At 47.6% G+C, this 21,137-nt stretch overlaps 1 protein-coding gene across 10 annotated transcripts in view; it reads right to left on the bottom strand.

Moving 5' to 3' along the window:
• ARHGEF11 (Rho guanine nucleotide exchange factor 11) overlaps positions 1-21,137 on the bottom strand; it is a 116,744-nt gene that overhangs the window by 23,642 nt on the left and 71,965 nt on the right. For 8 of the 10 annotated variants that reach the window (XM_027529615.1, XM_027529683.1, XM_027529648.1 and 5 more), the window contains 14 exons: positions 19,932-19,981; positions 19,517-19,574; positions 18,762-18,940; positions 17,848-17,919; positions 12,524-12,643; positions 10,621-10,666; positions 9,977-10,053; positions 8,734-8,871; positions 5,287-5,361; positions 5,010-5,111; positions 3,848-3,946; positions 2,632-2,674; positions 1,454-1,550; positions 1,181-1,303 (listed from right to left, as the gene is read on the bottom strand). In XM_027529615.1, coding sequence (XP_027385416.1) covers positions 1,181-1,303; positions 1,454-1,550; positions 2,632-2,674; positions 3,848-3,946; positions 5,010-5,111; positions 5,287-5,361; positions 8,734-8,871; positions 9,977-10,053; positions 10,621-10,666; positions 12,524-12,643; positions 17,848-17,919; positions 18,762-18,940; positions 19,517-19,574; positions 19,932-19,981 — 1,279 coding nt within the window. The remainder of the gene's footprint in view (positions 1-1,180; positions 1,304-1,453; positions 1,551-2,631; positions 2,675-3,847; positions 3,947-5,009; positions 5,112-5,286; positions 5,362-8,733; positions 8,872-9,976; positions 10,054-10,620; positions 10,667-12,523; positions 12,644-17,847; positions 17,920-18,761; positions 18,941-19,516; positions 19,575-19,931; positions 19,982-21,137) is intronic. The other 2 variants (XM_027529695.1, XM_027529704.1) reach the window with 1 other exon arrangement.

Raw genomic sequence — 21,137 nt, 5'->3', positions numbered from 1 at the left:
GCTTTATTTGAAACCGTAACCCACTGGCTTCGGTGCTCCTGACTCCCTCGGCCTGCACTGGCGCAGCCTACTGATTTATCACACACTGCGTTCTCTCCCCACAATCGAGTAAGCTCCAGAAGCACTGCTGTTCGTTTACTATGCACCCCAGGAGCCTAGAACAGTGCTCAGCACCAGTGGGGACTCCAGGAATATTTGCTGAATTGAAATAGCAGCAGAGATCATCTAGCCCAACTTTTGTCATTTTAGATGAGACCTGGTGGCTCAGATGGTAAGTAATCTGTCTGTAATGAGGGAGACCGAGGTTTGATCCCTGGGTTGGGAAGATCCCCTGGAGAAGGGCATGGCTACCCACTCTAGTATTCTGGCCTGGAGAATACCCATGGACAGAAGATCCTGGCGGGCTACAGTCCATGGAGTCTCAAAGAGTAGGACTCAACTGCATGACTAAAACTTTCACTTTCAAGGTGGATGAAATGGCTTGATCAAGGTCATACAACTACTCAGAATTCCCTGACAGTCCAGTTGTTAAGATTCAGCACTTCCACTGCAGGGGCCACAGGTCCGATCTCTGATCTAGGTATGAAAACCCTGCATGCCCATGGTGTGACCAAAACAAAACAAGCCACACAGCTACTGAGTGGAGAAGCAGTAGTGGGGTGAAAATCCATGTCTACGCCTGGGAGCATCCCCACAAAGTCATTCCAGGAGCCTGGGACATGTTCAGAAAACACGACTGGAAAGAGACAGCCACAGCAGGTGCTCCAGAAGTGCCTACGTTCAGTTAGCTCAGTACTCTGGTGTACTTAGTTAAGAATGGTTCAATTTCCCATGAGCCATCTGCCTCCTGAAGGAACTTCATCCCCTGGAGAATCACAGCGTAGCTCTCACACTCAGCGCCAGATATGACCTTCGAGCAAGAAGGGAGAACCATCAGGGAGAGGCTCCGAAGGGAGCAGAAAGCTCCCTGTGTTCCTGGAGCCTGTGGTTTGTCACAACTACTGGATTACTGTCAGGAGCCCCAGCCTGGGACATGAAGCAGGAGGGTGCGACTCTCCCCATCTTCCAGAGGAAGACAGGTCAGGCAAAAAATGGAAGAGGGGGAGAGGCTGGGGAACAGACCCATGAACCACATCAATCTGTGCAGCATGTTGGGGGTGGGAGTGTACTGGAGACTCACAGGATGTCTCCTAGGGCAGCGAGCTGCTTCTCGGCCACCTGGCGCTCATGGAGAGGGTCCCCATCCAGCTCCAGCAGGTCGTTTTCACCGTATAGGCTGCCCAGCCCCAGGGTGCGCTTTGTTCTGAGCCAGACACACAGAGAGAGAAACAAATGTATACCAAGGTTCAACACTGGACAAGGAGTGAGGTGCGCACACACACACACACACACACCAGGGGAAAGAAAAGGGGCGAGGAGGCAGGGAGGGAGCAGGAGGGTGGGCGCCAGACACCTGTAGTCGTGGATCTGCTCCTGGATCTCAGGCATGGCTGCCTCCTGAGCCTCACAGAGAGCCGCGCGCACATCCTCACTGCTTCGCAGGCGCAGGTCTGTGATGGGGCAGAGGGAAGACAGCAAGGGGAGGGGTGGTGGGGAGCAGGAGGTTACATCAGCTCAGGACCTCCAAGTCTCTTAGCTCCCTGTGGTCCCAGAGGGCAAGCTGGTGTTCTGTCCTCCTGTTAACTAAGGTAAGGGAGGCCTGGACTTACCAGGTCTCTCCTCAACTCAGGACTGGAATCCTGATGTCCAAGCCTCAAGGACAAAAGCATTTTCAGGGTGTTACTCATTAAGTGGGAAACATTAAAGCTCATCTCTGGATGTATCCAGATGCTGTGCTCTGACATCTAGTGCAAACCTCGAAGAGGTCCAGTCTTCCCCCACGGCCCCAGGCCCAGCTTGCCAAGCTGAAAAAGGCAAGGATGCCCCAGCTCCCCACCAGAAACTGGACGGAGCCTTTCCCGTCCCTACATTTGCCCTCTGCCTGTGCCCACAAGCTTCCTGTCATCCGGGCCTGGAAAGTGCCTCTTTTCGAGGGCGGCTTCAAACTCCTACCCTCTAGAAAGCTCTTGGGATTCACCTCTCAGATTGACATCCTCTCCACACTGCCTCCCTCAGCTCTTCTACTCAGACTTGAGTGAGGAGGGAGCAGAGCAACCAGCTCGTGCACTGGCTCCTCACTGTGTTACTTCAGGAACTCAAACAAAGCAAAACAAAAAACAAAACCACTCCAGGATTCTGACTCTGCAGGTGGGGTGGAGTGAGGCCCTGGTTTCTGTGTTTTTAAGGAAGAATTCCCCAAGGGATCCTGATGAGTGACCAGTCTAGTAATCTGATTTCCTCTTGGAATAGTTGAGCCAACTGAGGCCCACACAGGTCACGTGGAAGGCTGGGAGAAAAGACCTTGGTCTCCTGATCAAGTCGTGACTCCGCACGACAAGTTCCCAGGCGGGGTGTGTCCTCTGTGCGTGTCCATGGACGACTGCGAGGAGGAACTGTCCCTGTTTCTCCCAGTCTGAGAACAGCTGCCCAAGGCAGGGACCATGTGCTTCCCCCGCTTTCCCCGTACCCCACCCTGAGGGCCCACACAAGACGGACCCACAAGGACACGGACTGACCAAGGAGCCAACTTACCAATTTCTGCCTGTAACATTTCTGGGACCTTCACTCTCAGAGGCTGAAAGACAGAAGGCGGGGGCAGAAGTGGAGAGGTCCACACGCACACCCAAGCGGAGGTGCGAGGCGCCACGCAGGGTCTGAGGGCCGGAGCATCACCTGCGCTCCCCTCTCCCTGCACCCCACGCCCTCCACGCACCTCCCGCCAACTGAATTCTAGGCTAGCGATTTGAGAAGTGGACTCTGAGGTGGCAAGGCAAGCTAGGGCCACACTCTAGGGTAACACCTGTACTCTTCCCACTCTTATTTCAGGGACATCAGGGTGCATGGAGTGCAAAGGTCCGAAAAAGTGACCTGGGACCAGTTTAGCCACGAGGGGGAAATATTTATGAGGCCACTTGACAGCCTCCCGTTTCTTTCACTCCCAAAGGAGAGCTGGCCTCTGTTACCAAGTCTTCCCATGAGTGCGCTGCCTGGCTCTGCTCTACAAGTGCCTGACAACTCGGTCCTCAGGCGGTTCCCTAACAACCAACAGGGAACAACTGGCAGCTCTAACCTCCTTACTCAAGACCCACTGAAGGGAACAAAAATAAAAATCTTGAGGAAAAACAGTTTATTTCCCAATCTCATTAGTCTTAGTAGCTTACTGCCAGATGAACAAAGTCATCTTGGAATTACTTTAGTTGATCAGATTAGAAAGTCCAAGATGGGAACTACCCTCTGCAGGCCAGGGCACTGCCACCAGGTAACCCCGACACATCCCTGGGAGCTACATCCAGAGGCAGAGAGCTCATCCGCCCCAGACACTCTGGGGTCCCCTCCCTCTGAACCCTGCCTTTGGGCAGTAAGAGCAATTCAGGCCGAGCTTCAGCAATCTGGGCTTGCCTCTTGGCTCACTGATTTCTATCATCTGATGTCTTCATCCCAGGGATGAGCAAGGCAAGGAGAGTTGAAGGAAACCAGGGCACTGATCCAGACGAGACCAATTAGGACATGATGCAAGTTCTTTTCTTCTCTAAACATTTCAGAGAGAGGCCATGTGCATTCTACCTTGCCACGTGTGGAACAAAAGAGGTACAAGAGGAGATCCAAGTTGAGAGACTAGAGCAGAACCCAGGAATCCTCTTTAAGAATCTGTTTAAATTTGGCCTGAATGCTTTGCTTAGTTTTCCCTCTGCTTCTGAGTGGTCGAAACAATACAGCAAAACTGTAGTCCAATTTATGACTGCCTTACCGCATTTTTCTCTAGGAAAATATTCCAGATGTCTTTTCCCAAGCTTCGGGAATCCTTGGGGTTTGTTTGCTGATAAACTTCTGCACACAGGTAAAAAAGCTAGGAGAGAAAATGGGTTCGAGTGGTGATTCTCAACCTGGAGTCTTTTTGCCCTCCAGGAGACACCCAGTAATGTCTGGTGGCATTTTGGACTGTTACATCTGCTACTGGCATCTCGTGGGTGGAGTACAGTGATGCAGCTAAGATCCTGCAATGCACACGCCAGCACCCCAAAAGGTCAGTGGTGATGAGGCTGAAAAGCCCTGGCTGAGAGTGTTTCAGAAACCTGTGGTTGATCATTCCCAGCCCTTGGTGTGCACACGCCTCCCCCAACACGATCACTCCCCAGCTGTGACTCCTGTCCACACGTGACATTCTGTCTCGTACGTGTTCATCTGTTGTTGTTAAGGGCCTGTGTTTCTCTGTGTTGTACCCCATCTTCCCTCAGGAATGCTCCTGAGATACGAGCGCTCCGGACGTACACGTGGGTGTTCATGGAACACCTGCTGAGCAGACGGATGCTGACTCCGGCTTCTAACAGAGACAGCCCCGGAAAGGAAAGACGGCAGTGCGTGCCAAGGGCAAGAAGCTTATTCTGGAGAACACGACACCAGTCTCTCTCCTTCCTCTCCCTTCCTTTATGAGCAGCTGAGCAGAATGACAGAACCTGGTAAGGCTGCTGGCTCAAAGCACTGTTGCCGTGAACCCTGATCGCCACCCTTCACAATCGATCCTTTGTCGTCACCTTCAGACTGAAGACATTTTATCACCTTGCCTGTCTGCCAAGCTTTCTTGTGGCAACACTGTATATTTACAAGGTCTGCTCTTTAAACCCCCCACGATTCATCTGTATCCACCTTCATTCGAAAAACCCAGAAAGACCATCTCTTCCAAGCAGACTCAGAATGACAGCTTTCTTAGTCTAGCCCTCCCTCCTCCTCCCTGTGCTATTGATACAGATAGCAGCAAAATCCGTTTCACCTAGGTTGCCCCTTCTTTTCTATTCTGTCTTGTCTTCGTGATGCCGGGTCATGCCTACGGATCTGACTGACCATATCTAGAGCGCAGGGACAGAGGCCAAGCACAAGCAGGCATTCAATTGAGACAGACACCTGCAACTTACCAGGGGACTGGGGTCCGCCTGAGAGAAGATGTACCGCAGAAAAACCCCCAGGTGAGCTGGCCGCGACTTAAGTTTCTCAAAGTCCTGGAATATGATGTCGCTCTGGAAGGCAGAAGGATGGGCAGGGCTGGGGGGGCGCAGAGGGAGGGCGCTACCTGCCCTAGCTCAGCTCCCGTGGTCCCCGCCTGATAAGCGTGGCTCCCTCCCCGTTGGTGCCAGTCCAGAGTGACAGGTATGACAGAGAATGATGAAAGGAGAAAAATCAGGAAACTGTTACCTCGTTGTTGAAATAACCTGGGTCATAATCTTCCTCTGGGCCAATAATTAAAGGCTTTGGGCTCTGATCTACACCCTGGGGGAGAGAATCAAGTTGCAGACATGAGAGGGTAGAGGACAGGAATCTGGCCTCCGCGGTGGAGTCTGCTCAGGGACAGCATAGCGCCGATAAGGAAAGCCACACGGGGCTGCTCCACATTGGCACCTCACCGCCTCCCCCAAGTCTCAGAGGACAGAATCAATGATTTTCACTTGCAGGAAGGCAACTGCTCCTGGGTGGGGCAGAGCAGGCTCAGAGCAGCCTGGTCACATGACATACGAAGATGGGAAGTGAGAGAAAGTGCTCACTTCCTGTTTGTGAAAGATCCGAGGAGGGAGTGCCAGCCTGCAAAGAACGAACCTAGAGCTCCTGCTGGACCGGTGGGCTGGGGGCTTTGTTGTTCTCCTCAACAGCACCCCCGACCCCAAACACACAGCCTCCAAACCCAGTGCCTCCACACGCTCCTCCAGTTACTGGGTGCCCTCCGCCTCTGCTGGAGGAGAGCCCTGTGGTCCCTCTCCGCCTCCCTGAGAGAAAGGGGATGGAGCCAATCCTTTTCCAACACCATCGCCATCATTTCCCCAGCCGGTTCAACCATCTGTGGTAAACCCCCACATCCTGTCTAAAATGCAAGCTTCTCAGCACGGGTTTTCTAGCCTCCCCTCTTACGCCACCAATTAGGTCTATGAGAGATTTCACACTGCGCACACTTCTCAGATGCTTCACTTTAGGCTTTCTCCTAAAGGGGACTTGAGCTCTCAAAGCTCTCCTCCCAACTATGCTTTTCACTCAGTTTACTCTCCCTCATATTCAGTGATTCCCCAACGAGGGCTGTGTTCTGGAACCCGTCTAGAGTAGGCACTGCTCATGCCTCCTTTTTCTCAGGTCTAAGATACCTTCCTATTCCACCTTCTTGAGAGACTTCTCCTGACAGTTTCTCCCCAGTGCTCCTCACTCATTTTTGTTCTCCTGGATATTTAGACTCTGCGCTCAGAATGACTGAGTACAGAACACGAGAGACTCAGGATACATCTAGAGATCAGAGTCTAGCACCCAATTATAAAGGCATGTTTGAAGTTGCAGAGTCAGGCCTTATGCGCTGGACCTGTATTCCTCAGACACACCCTGAGTATCCTCTTCTCCTCTGACACTCACTCCCCTGAGGTCCAGGATTTCCAGGGGGTATTGGATGACTGCTTCTGGCTCTACTTGGCTCTCTAGTGAAATCTGAAAGCACTAGCTTTTGGTGTGTTTGGGAGAAGGATTTATTTAAGTTTTTACAAACCTTACAGTTTTTCTGACTGCAAAAGCAGAATTTATTTATCATGTGTGTGTGCATGCTAAGTCACTTCAGTTGTGTCTGACTCTTTGCGACCCTATGGACCGTGGCCCGCCAGGCTCCTCTGTCCATGGGATTCTCCAGGCAAGAATACTGGAGTGGGTTGCCATGCCCTCCTTCAGGGGATCTTCCTGAACCAGCGATGGAACCTGTGTCTCCTATGTCTCCTGCCTTGGCACGTGGGTTCTTTACCACTAAGAACCCACGTGCCAAGGCAGGAGACATAGGAGACACAGTGCCACCTGGGATTTTTACAGCAGTGGTACTCAGGTCGTGTGAAAACTGCTGGGGATTCGATCTAAGAGCGTGTCAGCCTCTTTCAAGGGAAGCAGCGGCTGAGTAGCTCATCCTGAACCCATTATAGTGGGTAGCTGTGTATGTGCTCTGTTGCTCATTCACGTCTGACTCTGTGACCCCATGGATTATAACCTGCCAGGCTCCTCTGTCCATGGGATTCTCCAGGCAAGAATACTGGAGTGAGTTGCCATTTCCTAAGAAAATCAAATATTGCAGAATTATATAACAAAGTTTGAATTCCCTATGATTCTACCCACTAGCTGCTGACAGTTTCATGGATGGTATACGTTTGCACCTGTGTTCTTACTAACATAAATTGTTATTAAGCAACTGGAATTATACTATATGTGCTCTTATCACTCAAAAATAACAATTTTAATAGTTTTCCAAGTTGAAACAAGTTCAGAGGAGGAGGAAAAGGACTCTGAGACCAATTATTCCACACCTGCTCCTATTAGCCACCTGAAGTAAAACTTCCTTTAAGAACAGGATGTGCACCCGACCTCCTTGCCTTGGCCCTGTAGCAGTACTAAGGTGGGGTGGGGTGGGGTGTGCAGAAGTGGGAGAGGTCTTCAAAGAGCGTCCAGGACAGGAGGCAGCTCTGCACTGGGGCTCAGGAAAACCGAATTCTAGTCTGATGCTGCCATCAGCAGGCTGTCTCTCTGGGTGGTCCCTTAGCCTTTCTCTGCCTCAGTCTCTCACTGAAGAAAAATTCTCATGCCTGTCTCCTTTTCTGGTGGTGACAATTAAATTAGAATTTTTTTTCCTAAAGGAAATAGTACAGCAGCTGGTGCACTAAGCATTTCAATACATGCGCAATCCACTTCCCTGCTTTCCCCTCAAAGACCTGAAAGTAACTACACTCTATTCGACAGGAATACCTAGAGCATCAAATGGTGTGTGATGTTTAATATAAGGCACAGCAGATTTCCTTTAAAAATAAACTTAAGTTTTAAAAGTTAGCATAGAGAAAAATATTAAGTAACATTACACAGTTACTATGAGGATATGGAAAAAAATTATGGTGGTAGCAGATGAATTTTAAGAAACTTGAAAGAATTTTAAGAGGCTTTACAAAACTCAGAGCTTTCTTGCCAGTGTCTCTAACAGGGAATGACTGAGCTTCTGCCTGCACAATGACAGGCAATTCCCTGGCTCTCAAGTCAGACCATCCCATTGTCTTAGAGCTCAGATTCTTTGCAAGCTTTTTGCATGGAGCCAAAACTTGTCTCCCTGAAATCTCCCCCTGGACCTAGTTATCCTTGAAAGTAGTAGCTTTCAAATCAGGTTTTGGAGAACCTTAGGGCTCCAGAGAAGTACTCCTGAGGTCGGGGGCCAAAGTTGGGTGGTGGATTAGGAAAAGGTCCAGGTAGTGAGTTTACTGTGTTTTCTACATCAGGGTGCCAAATAATAAGATTTTGCTCAAGAAAGGAACTTTGCTAAAGAAACAGAAGGTTGAAAATTACTATTCTGGAGAAACACTGAACAAATCTATTTCCTCTTCTATACAGACAATAAAATAAAGAGCAGCAATCTGCTCCTTGGACATCATTTCCCTACAGATGTATTCACTGACTCTTCAGTGAATACAAAAACTCAAGAGAGCCATTCTCCCGTGTATGTATTTATACCAGGTTCTTCCTTCACTATCTGTCCTTCAGTCAGTGTCTACCTCTAAACAGGCTTCAGTCTGATCATCCAAGGCCATGTGTGGGGAGCCCAGTTCTGAAAAGAGGGAAAGGAGAAAGCCCAGCGTGGCTCTGGTCACCCACCTGGTCGCTGCTGGGGGGAACTGGTGCGTCAGAACCCTGCCGCCGGTGGCGCTGTGCCAGCCGGGCCATGGTCACAGGCGAGGTGCGAGGACTGTCCAGCCCAGCGTCTGACAGGACCGAGTTCCGATTCACCAAGGACTACAGGAACAGAGGACTCTGTGAGACAGAAACTCACCCAGAAGATCCCCAGGGCTCTGCTCATCGGCTAATAAAAATGTAGTACTTACTCTGTGCCTGGCATTACACTAGCCCTCGGGTGTGTGTTACCTCATTTGATGCCTACAACAGCCCTCGGAGGTAGAAGCTCTTATTCCTCCCACTTCCCGCACAAAGAAACTAAGACTTGGAGGGGCTCCAGGACTTGCCGAAGATCGGATAGTTAGCAATGCAGCCTTCCCCAGGCAGCCTCACCCCACTGCCCGCTAGGCACCCCTGCTTCCAGGCGTGGAGCCCGCAGGGGGATGTCTGCTGTGGATTACTAAGGACCCTCCTCGCCCTTGGTGTCTTTCCGACATACTGAGCCTTCCATGTACATTCATCATATTCCCACAAACGGGCAGAGCAGTAAAGAAATAAAATTCCAACCATTATTTAAAATCAGGTTTTAAACATGTTTTCAATTACTTATTTCATTAAGCTAAGTAAATATTTTGATAACACTGTTATGACTTCTTTCATTCACTCTAATTTTTATATTCCCAGTTCATATCTGCAATTAATATATGCAGGCTGAGAACACCTAGAAGACCACCTTTGAGGCCAAAGCCGTAAGCTCTTCTGACTACTCCAGAGAAGACAAGCTGTTCAAGTAAAATATCTATGACTAAGAAAGAGAAGCTGCCACTTCCGATTAGGCCGGATTTGCTGTATCACCCTAAGATGATGCTATCTGTAGCCAGGTGGAGATGTGTTTTTGGTCCAGTCACTGTTGTACAGAATTTCTGTCTCTGCTCTCTCACACTGACACAAGGCTTGCTACGATTAATGCTACAGCCTCTCTCTCCACTTGACTCTATATAACAGAGTTGACTACGATAAAACAGAAGCCAGGATTGATGATCTTGCAGATAGGATGCATCTGACCCGAACTAAAACCCTTGGAACTAAAACTACAGCAGAGGGCCCGGACAACACGCTAGACGCCTCGGTGCATGTGGTGAGCAGAGAACCTATCGATGCCCAGAAAAGGAACACCGAACACGTGGTTTAAACGGGGCTCCGCAATCCCCGCCTTAGCACTCACCTCACTGAGGGAAGGAAAGCGTTCTGTGCCGGAGTCCAAGCCACTATCCCCTTCCTGGGAATCCAGAGAGAGTCGGCCTGGGAAGGAAAGAGTTTACATGGTAAGGAAGGAGCTGTGGCCTGGGGGAGAGAAGGGCCTTTATTCCGGGAACCTGTGCCCAGGGCAGGAGGGCGAAGCTGCCACTGGCCTGTCTTTCCCAGTTTCCCTTTAGCTCTCCTGAGACTTTCGACACTTAGCTTTCACCTATCCACACACCTGTGCCCAGGCCATGTCACCTTCCAGAATAATCCTCCATAGCTCTACCTCCCAACAAGTCTTAGCCCTCAGCTCATCCCTACCCTCTTCTGGTTCCCATCCATTTCTTCTTATGACAGCATCTCTTGGGCTCCGAGCTGCCAGGTGCTGGCAGGCATGCTGTTGTCTAGACCACCATCATTCTAGCATCTCCCCGGCACTTATATATCCAGGGCTATGGGTTATACATTCGTTTCCCTGTCACTTGGACTGCTTTCTCTTATTACTTTATTTCTTGGAGGCAGGGACTGTATTCCGCCCCCTGAATTTGCCCCAAGGGGAGGGGACGATAGATAAGAAGTGTGAACTAGAGATGTGCCAGAGAAAAAAGGGGTGCTGAGGGGACTCACCTTCCGACGATCTCTGGCTGGTGTCACCATATACTGGGAGTATGTCCTAAAAAGAAGAGAGGTCCGGAGGGAGGGCAGATGCTGTGAACCTCTCCCCCTACTGTTTTCCTCCAATCAACCCTTCCCTCAGTCTCAGCAGATAACATCTGCTTACAATTAGTGGCCTCTTCTGCTTCATTGCCTTACAAATGCCCAGTTAGAAGAGCTAGTGCTTCATTTGTACAATTTAAGGTGAATGGTGACCCCTAATGGTGAAAAGGGAGCTTTACTGGTGGTAAAATTCTAAAAACTTACTTGATTTCTCACCCTGGACCTCAAAGCATCTACTGCCTCAGTTGGGCTCGTCACTGAAAGAACTTCCGAACCATCAAGGAGTATGAAAAGCTCCTGCAGATGCAAAGCTCTGCCTCTAAACATCTTTGAAGACTGACAGGCATTGGCCTGAGGCTGACCAGCCACTGTGGAGGGAATAATGTTGCTAACGCTTTACTGTTTATGAAGCACTCTTGTCTATATCTCATTTATTTTTAAAACAACTTGGAGGCAGGTATAGTACTCACATGTTATAAATGAGCAAACAGAAGCCCAGAGATCTTAAGTAACTTGCCCAAGCTACACAGCAGGTAAACTATAAAGCTCAGACCCCTAGATTCCAAGCTGAGTGTTTCAGACCCATCGCTTACACAGCACACGAGCACAGAGGCAGCGGCAGTAGCAGACACACACGGGCCCCGTCCTGAGGGCACCCTTTAATTTTGACAGTAACGCCATCAGGCAGATCCTGCCGTTATCTCCATTTCATACACGAGGACACCAAGGCTCCCAGAGATTATTATTTTTATTTTTTAAAGCTTTTATTGAATTTGTTACAGTAGTGCTTCTGTTTCATGTTTTGGTTTTTTGGCCACGGGGCATGTGGGATTTTAACTCCCTGACCTGGGGTTGAACCTGTACCCTCGCTGCATTGGGAAGTGAACTCTTAACCACTGGACTGTCAGGAAGTCCCCTTCCAGGGAATCACTGAGTCACTTGCCCAAGAGTCTTAAAGCTGGTGAGCACTATAGCTAGGAGGTGAATCCAGATGGTCTAAATCCTAAACCTGAGCTTCTATCAACCATGTGATACTGAGAAATTCTCCAGAAAGTAAAAGTTTAAATTTGTTTAGCTTGCGTTTCCCAGACTTGTTTGATCTGGATGGTCTGAAAAAGAAAATGGATAATCCTCAAATAATTTCTATTGATTTTGGCAAATATTGTTCTTGGAGATCTTAAAGTGTTCGGAGAGTTACTTCTTATTTACGCAAAGAATGAAGGCCTGATGGACAGAAGTAAGGTACTAATGAAGCGTCAAGTCCCTGACTAGGACAGATAAAGGGTCTCCTCCCTAGGATTTCCTGCACAGTGTGGTTAGCTGCCGCTACAGATCCCTCTCAACTGCCTGGGGTCCCTTTACTTAGGCTGACTTTTAAAAGTGCTCGCGTTACTTTGAGAAGACCTATTACTGGAGGGCGAGGTGATAGGAAAAGCTACCAGATGAATAATGAGTAAGATTAGTGTTGGAATATATATCAGCTATGAGGCAACTACCCAGCAGGGGATGGATAATCAGCAAATTAAAGCTGACAGTCTGATTTACTGCATATTTCTTTCCATTTCCATTGCAACTATAAGCTGCTGGAGGGCAAGAAACAGGCTATCCCTTTGCATGGGGTCCCAAGTGTCAGGACAGTGCTCAATCTCTGCGGCGCTAAGTGAAGCCCTGCTGGCCTCTGACACTGCGCGCACACTGACTCAGCCCCAGGGGCCTGTGTGACTCGGGAAGCCTCCATCCTAGGCTGCTCCCTCACACTCCCCTCCATCCGCCTGCACGAGCCCTTCCTGGAGCTAAGCCTGCTGTCACTCACCACTAAGCCACCAGTCTCCTGCTGGATCTTCAGCTGTAACTGAGTGACTCGCCGCCGGGCGCCTTCGATCTGCTCTTCCAGCAGGCTGGCGGGGTTCCGGCTATACACCTCACAGATACGCTGGGGGTGGGGTGGGCGGGGGGCGAGGAGGACAAGGAGGAGGGGAAAAGGCAGAGGAGAGGTTAGTAGAGAATGGACGACTCACCAGTGGGGAGAGTAGGCAGTTATCCCGAAACAAAGGGGAGAGAAAGGAGATCGCTGCCTCTGAGGAGGTGTGTGTCATTTCACCATCACGCAGGAGCAAGAAGAGGTACATGTGGTGAGAACAGACCACAGGAGGCAATGGCAGAGAAGACAGGACACAAAGGCCGCTCCTGACCTGACCATTAAGGCCTACATGCTAAATGAGGTCTTCCTTGACTGCAACTCAAAAAGCAGATATTTAAGTGACTGGCCAGACCAGCACACACAGAAAATGCTAAGGAGGAGACATACACACAGCGAGAACCACAGCAGTTGAGACGAAGAAGCGTGGACCAAGGAAGCCAGCACCCCGTACCCCAGCCCTGAAGCTGGGAACCACTGACACTTATCTAGCATCCTTTTAGCACACAGCTTGGGCTTTGCAGTCAGGGAGGCCTGCCTCTGAACGCTGGCACCTCTGCTCACTAGCTGTGTAGACCTGGGCAAGCTTGACTACGTCCTCATAGATCAAATGGAGACGTGGTACCTGCCTCTGGGCATGGATGGAGGCTATGAATGAGCTTTTGTATGTAAAGTGCTGAGCACAAGGTCCGGTGCCTAACTACTTGACTGAATTCACGGCAGCTATTATTATTTTACTACAATAGGAAATGCTCAGTGAAGCTGGTGGGTTAAATAGTTACATAGACATTAAGTGCACATTTTCTCCATACTCATCTGGAAGCTCCCCACGACCCCTCATACTTACTGTTTCATCTTCTCCATGCCTCTCAAGCCCTCAGCCCTCCTCTTAGTCTCTGCAGATAGTATCATCTGGTAAGAATGTTCCCAACTTCACTCCATTTCAAAGCATCGCAGCTACCCTTACCCTCTGCCCTAGAAGAGAAACTCCATCTAATCCCTGTACAGGGTTAGGGCCTCCAACAGCCTCGGGCTCCTCTTGGGCATCATTTACATATCCTCAAAGTTTCCTCATTCTAATGGCTCCTTCCCTTCACCCTATGAAAAAGCTCAAGCTTCCTGTCCTAAAATGAAACAAACTACTACACAAAACCTTCCATCAACTCTGATAAGTCTTCAAGCCACCGCCTCATTCTCGTCTCCCTCCTTTCACAGCCAACATGCTTCCAAGCAGGAGTCTCTATGTAGAGCCCAGGCTTCTTAGTCTTCTAGTTGCCCACCAGCATACAGTTTAGTTCCTCCCATCACCACACTCTTCTGAAATCCATGGCTTCTTCTTAGTCCTCATCTCTCCAGAGCTCTTTAAATACCCACCTCCTCAAAATGTTGCCCGCTTCTGACTTCTCATCTTGACACTGACTTGGGTTGCACCCCTCCCTCCCTCCCGCATCTTTACCCCTGACTCCTTTCTTAAATCTAGGTGAGCCTTCAGCTCTGTAAACCTCTACAGAGAGCTGACACACACCAGGCCCCGTGCCAGCTGTGCAGGAGGAATATGCCAACACAGGCATGGTCCTGGCCTTCAGGAACTCAGTCCAATAGAGGAGAACAAACAAATAATAAAATACAAATACAGCAGCAACTGTTTAGAGGTTGATGCAGTGTGTCACAGAAGCACAGAAGCTCTGAAATTCCACCCTCAGCTCTCTCCTCTTCTCTGTCCTTGGTGATATCATCTAGTTCCCAATTTCAACTGCCACCTGTATGCTGAGGCTACTCAGATCTCTATCAATATTTCAAAATCCAATCTTTTCTTCTGAGGTTCATCCTTGTTATCTCCATGTGCCTGGAGGATGGTCTTTTCACCTGAACCTCCCATGGCTGCTTTAAACTCAGTCCATCCAAAGCTGACCGTCATTTCTTTCCCCTAAATCCTTCTCCTCGCCTCTGTCTCACTCCATCAATGGCGTCACCATCTATCCAGGCACCCAAACTTGGGGCTGTCTTTTCTTTCTTCTCCTTTACTTCTCCCTTCTAGTTGATAAATTTCTTATGTACTGTATGTAACAGCCTCGGAGAAGGTTTCCTTATGTGTCAATCCACTTACTACACTTTTCTAAAGAACACTGTTTTGAAGATATGATCACTCCACTACTCAAACCCTTGGATCAATTCCAACTGCTTTCAGAATAAACTTCAAGCTCATCATGTTACTGAAGGCCCAAAGCACTTTCCAAAGTGAAACAGACTGAGCCCAACTGAAATGTTGTCTTATGAACTTTCTCTGACCATTGTATAATTAATTATTCCTTCTTTCTATAATTTAAATAATGTAAAAATTATTATCGACATATAATTCTCATAAATTCACCATTTTAAAGTATATAATTCAGTGATTTTTAGTATATGCACAGAGCTGTACAAACATCTCCACTATCTAATTCCAGAACACTTCCTTCAACCCTACAAGAAAGGAGTCACTCCCAGTTTCTCCCTTCCTCCATCTCCTGGCAACCACTAATTTATTTTCTGTTTTTATGGATTTACCTCTTCTGGACTTGCACGTAAATGGAATCATACAATATGTGGCCTTTGGTGTCTGGCTTCTCTCACTTGGTACGTTTTCAGGATTCTTCCGTATCAAAGCATGCATCAGTCCCTCTCTCTTTTATATGGCTGAATAATATCCCATTTTATGGAGAGAACATATTTTGTTCATTTATACATCAGTTAATGAGAATCTGAGTGGTTTCCACCTTTTGGCTATTATGCAATTAATAAATGCTATTATGAATGTTCACATAAAAGGTTCTATGCCTTTAACTCTCTTGTGTATATACTTAGGTTCATGGAGTTGACAGATCATATTTCTGTGTTTAATATTTTGAAGAATTGGCTGCACCATTTTGCATTTTCACATTAACAGTGGGAGTAGAGTAGGATAGTGAATATGTAGACAAAATATAAACAAACATTTCTCCAATTTCTCCGCATTTTCACCAACAGCTGTTATTTTGGCTCTGGCCATCCAAGTGGGTGTGCGGTGGTATCTCAAAGCATTGGTTGGCCTCTTTCTAATGACTAATAATACTGAGCATCTTTTCATGTGTTTACTGGCCATTCGTATGTCTTCTTTATTGGACTGTCTATTCAAATTCTTAGCTAACTTTTAAACTGGGTTGATTTTTAAGTATCTATTACATATTCAGGTACTAGACCTGTATGTTCATGGCAAATAGATGGGGAAACAGTGGAAACAGTGGCAGACTTTATTTTTTTGAGCTCTAAAATCACTGCAGCCATGAAATTAAAAGACGCTTATTCCTTGGAAGGGAAGTTACGACCAACCTAGACAGCATATTAAAAAGCAGAGACATTACTTTGCCAACAAAGGTCCATCTAGTCAAGGCTATGGTTTCTCCAGTGGTCATGTATGGATGTGAGAGTTGGACTATAAAGAAAGCTGAGCGCCGAAGAATTGATGCTTTTGAACTGTGGTGTTGGAGAAGACTCTTGAGAGTCCCTTGGACTGCAAGGAGATCCAACCAGTCCATCCTAAAGGAGATCAGTCCTGAGTGTTCATTGGAAGGACTGATGTTAAAGCTGAAACTCCAACACTCTGGCCACCTGATACAAAGAACTGACATGTTTGAAAAGACCCTGATGCTGGGAAAGATTGAAGGTGGAAGGAGAAGGGGACGACAGAGGATGAGATGGTTGGATGGCATCACTGACTCAGTGGACGTGAATTTGGGTAAACTCCAGGATTTGGTGATGGACAGGGAGGCCTGGTGTGCTGCAGTCCATGGGGCCGCAAAGAGTTGGACACGACTGAGCAACTGAACTGAAATAAACTGAGACCTATATGAGCTGCAAATATTTCCTCCTATTCTGTGGTTGTCTTTTTAAAGTTTCTTGATAGTGTCCTTTGATGCACGAAAGCTTTCAATTTTGATTAAGTCTGATTTATCTTTTCTTTTTTTTGGTTATTTATGCTTTTGGTGTCACAGCGAGGAAACCACCATCTAGTCCAAGCGGTTTATCAAGGAATAAATACCCATGTTTTCTACTAAGAGTTTTATAGTTCTTAAAAATAGTTTTAACTCTTATATTTAAGTCTTTGATCCATTTTGACTTAAATTTTATTAATGTGTTTAAATTTATTTACTGTGTGAAGAAAGAATCCAAACTCATTCTTTGCACAGATATCCTGCTGTCCCAGAACCATCTGTTGAAAAGACTGTTCTTTCTTCACTGAACTATCTTGACACTTTTTAAAAAACCAACTGACCACAGATGTCTGGGTTAATCTCTGGACTCTGAATTCTATTTCACTGATTTACAGGCCTATCCTTATATCAGTACCACACCGTCTTGATTACTCTATGACATTAGTATCAGCACTTATTATACTGCAGTGCAACTCTTCCTTCATCCATCCATTGATATTCTACTAGATTATAAACTCCTTAAAGGAAAGGTTCATAGCTCACTTATCTTTATAACCACTGTAACCTTCGTCCCTAGCACCTGTCCCCAGCTCCACTGCGGCACACACAGTATCGAGGCACACAGTAGGAACTTAATGTTTGTTAAGTAAATGAGTATATTTTCATGTCTTGGTGCCTTGGAGCTATGCTGTCCATTCTCTTCCCCATCTCTTTTGCTTACTGAAGCCCTACTCTTCAAGGCCCAGCTGAAATACAATCTTCTCAGTGAAGTTTCCCTTACATCTCCCATTATTAATTAATAATAATAATCTGCTCTCTTCCTTGTCCCTCCCACTCTCTTTCCTACTGTAATACGAATTTTCCCCATGAGATTGTAAACATGTTGAGGGCAAGAAGTATCAAATCTTTTAGGAATTAAAGCAATGGTTTACATACAGTGGGCACAATAGAACTGAAATGAGGGGCCAGGAGCTCGCTGTAAGCCACAGCTATTACTGGAATCTGGTCGTTTCCTTCCAGCCAAATTAAACTTCTTGTTCTCCCTGCACATCATTGCCCATGCCTGGAAATCTCTCTGCATCAGTCAAATTCTGCTTTAACAAATTCCACTGGCCTGTGACAATTCTTTAGAGGTCCTGAGGTTTGACATTAAGGTTTTCCTGTGATAGCATATGGCCTGCAAATTAAGTTGTACACTTTGGTAGATTGCTTTGATAAAGTATTATCTCATGAAGGCAATGGCCAGTCTACCCTCAGCAGTGACCTTACCTGTAATTCCTTTTCCTCCTGTCTCAGCATATTCCTAAGGATCTGGGTGGCATGTTTTTGAAATTCAGGATCCTAAGAGTGGAAAACATGACAGTGGTGAGAGTTGGGGCCCAATTAGTAGCTTTATTCTCCTCCTCCAGGTGAGTCCCAGGCAAGGAAAGCTATGACGTGACAGCCTGGGTGGTAAGAATGTTTTGAATAACACTTACTATCTCACTGGAGCTCAATAAACATAAAATCTTATTTTGATTTCACTCCTAACTTCCTAGAAACCCTGACTATAATCACATCTGGTATCAAACTGCTCTCTAAAGTCTTCCAGGACTTGCAGGTCAGTCTTCTTTCCAATCAGAAAATCCTGTTCCCTATTACTCTCTGCCTCTAGTCCTTTTTTAACTCCTCACACAAGTTATCCTGGTCCTTGGGTTCTCCCCCTACTAGTCTTGCTCTTTCCTGACTCTCTCCCCTATAGACTGGGCTCCATATTTCATTCCTCCAGGCCTTCTTTTTCCCCAGGAAGCCTCTCCTTTACTCCTTGACTTATTTCACATCTTTGCAACAGTGACTGTTAACAGTCTTTACAGACTCCTCTGACCATGCCTGGAGGTGTGCACCCTCACCCTGATGGAGAGGAACACTCTCAAAGGGCCTCCTTAGAGTCCTGCACGCACACAGGAAACACTGCACGCTGCTACCTGATAAACCGCATATGCACTTACATGGAAGAGGACACTACAGCACGAAACGCCCTTTTAATGTAGTTCTCATTTTGTTCCACTTTTTTGATGGCCTTCATATAGTTCTTTTTCTTGTCTCTTCCTACTGGCATGCCATTCGATTTAACCTGGTTCCATTCCAATGGGCAGCTCTTCAAAGGGACACCAGAATGAGGAGAGGAGCAGGGGGACCATTACCTGCAGAGGTCTGGGTCCTGTGATGCGCTGTGGAGGTGGCAGAGGTGGAGGAGGTGGCGGTGGGGGGACCACTGGGGTGACTCGGGGAGCTCCTGCTGGGGCTGGGTCCTGCTGGGGCCCAGAGACACCAACGGACGAGGGCGAAGAGCCCAGGAGGGTGAGAGCAACATAGGCCCCAGCTGGAGGAAGACAGACAGGGCTGCTCAAGTGGTGCTGTTTGCAACAGCAGACACTCAGGCACAAAGGAGGCAGTTCTCCCCTCTCCTTCCATTAAGCTTATAGTTCTGCAGGTAAAGTTCTCCTCACGGTTAATGCCCCACCTGTTCTCTAACTCCTGTCCTTCCATCCTACACCAGCACAAGGCTCCTTTCCTTCCCTTTCCTCAGGCAGAGGCCTCAACCAAAACCCCACCCACAACTACTTGGGAGCTGCCCACTCAGTCCCTTGTTTCCCAGCATTGGGAGAGGGGAGTGAGTGGTATTTGAGTGAGACCTGGTCTTAGTAGAACATGATCTAAAAGGTAGTGCAAAGATGGGTAGAAAAATAAACGTGTCGCATGAGAGATTAATAGCGTCTCCACCTGAAATGACAGGAGGGAACCGTGGCAGTCTACGATGATCAGGCCAAGATTAAAGACTTTAGCCACCTCCCGCGTCTACAGAGGAACCCTGCTGGGTCAACAGGCCTGCTTCCCCCTGTGCCCCCCGTGCATCTGCTCCCTGACTTTCTTTCATTGCCACCTCTTTCCAACTCACATTTGATGAGCTTCACCACCTCCAGGTGTGAGCTATTGGTCACCATGGTGCCGTTCACCTGTTGGGGGACAAATGACATGACTAAGTAATGGCAGTGGAAGCCTAGGGGATCATTTTCTTAGGTCAAAGCCACTTCTTTAGGGAGCCATTTATCAGGGCTCTTTAGTATAGTAAAACCTGTTATAGATCTTAGTCACAGTCAAGAAGGGCCTAGAATACAGAACCCAGCTATCTTAGTCCCCATTCTCTGTCATGGTATTCTCTGTCATTGTGCCACCCTCCTGGTCAGTGGCTGATGACAGATGCTATGAAAACGGAAGTGTACAGGAGGGGCCAAGGCCACAAGTGACCCTGCACTCCCCGTCCCCGCCGGCGGGGGAGGGGGGTTGTCACCCAGGGAGGGAACTTCACTCACTTTGATGATCCGGTCACCTTCTTTCACACCGGCTTTCATGGCTGCACCTCCTGTGAGGAAGCAGAAGGCCTGGTCAGTGAAGACCCACCACCTTCCAGAGGTCACTGAAGACCCACCACCTTTCCAGAGGTCACTGAGTCTCCACTCATGAACCTGCCAGATCACCTTCCCCCTCAAATCTCTTCTCATCTCTGTGTTAAGTATTTCACATGCTGGGTATGTATCCTATTCTGCTCCAGGGCCACAACTACCTTTGAGCTAGACTGGACTAGGTCCCATCTCCTGTTCTTTTCGCCACCTGGCTCAGAAGCAGACTTCTCCTCTGAGCGCCAGGCCACACTGGCAGAGAGGCAGGGCCTGACTCCGGGGAGAGCAATGTGTGCTTTATGTGAATGTGTCTGGATATGTTCCAAGGTCAAATAAGAGTTTATTTCTATTATCCAGTGGGAAGAATGAGTTTACTGTATTAAATAACTGTTGAAGTAATTATTAAGAGGAATATACGGTATGAGAAAAGAATTGCAACAAGAGTTTTCAAATCCTGGTCCCTAAGCCCTGAGAGGTTCATAAAAGACATTGTGGGTATTCCTAGCATTAAGGAAGATAATGATCACTGCTTTATTTTCTGTTAAAAAAGTGGTTCTGCAGCCGCAGCGGTTCTGACCACCATGTATAGTCGTCCCTGGGTATCCACTGGGGATTAATTCTAGGACCTCCTGCACGTGCTCAAGTGCCTTACTTAAAACAGCATAGTACAATACCTTCCGGGTTCACATTTGATTGAACTAACTGCAGATGGAAATTCTGGGCTGCAGTTGGTTGAATCTATGGATGTAGAATTCTCAGATTCGAAACTCACAGATATGGAGGGTAAAATGTAGTTTTAAATGAGTTAAGTAGTACTCAGAAAGCACAGGAAACACTTATGCTTCATGAGAAGCATAAAAACTATGATTTTTGTAAATTTGCCCCGATGATCATTAAATCCGTAAATTGCATTCGTCTGATCAAAACAAAACTCCCACAAAGTACATCTATATGTTTCTAGTCCAAAAAGAGAAATTACAGTGATGACTACATTCCAATTTGGCTTTTTAGTATTGGGATCCAGACTACCCAATCTAAAGTGTGCTATTTGTGGGAAAAGTACTAGCTTGAGAACTCTCTTTTACACTGTCATCTAGAAATTAAAGGTGGAGGGGAAGA

The sequence above is a fragment of the Bos indicus x Bos taurus genome, chromosome 3 (genome assembly GCF_003369695.1).
Source record: "Bos indicus x Bos taurus breed Angus x Brahman F1 hybrid chromosome 3, Bos_hybrid_MaternalHap_v2.0, whole genome shotgun sequence".
Lineage (NCBI taxonomy): Eukaryota > Metazoa > Chordata > Mammalia > Artiodactyla > Bovidae > Bos > Bos indicus x Bos taurus.
This window is presented reverse-complemented; position numbering and strand designations above follow the sequence as displayed.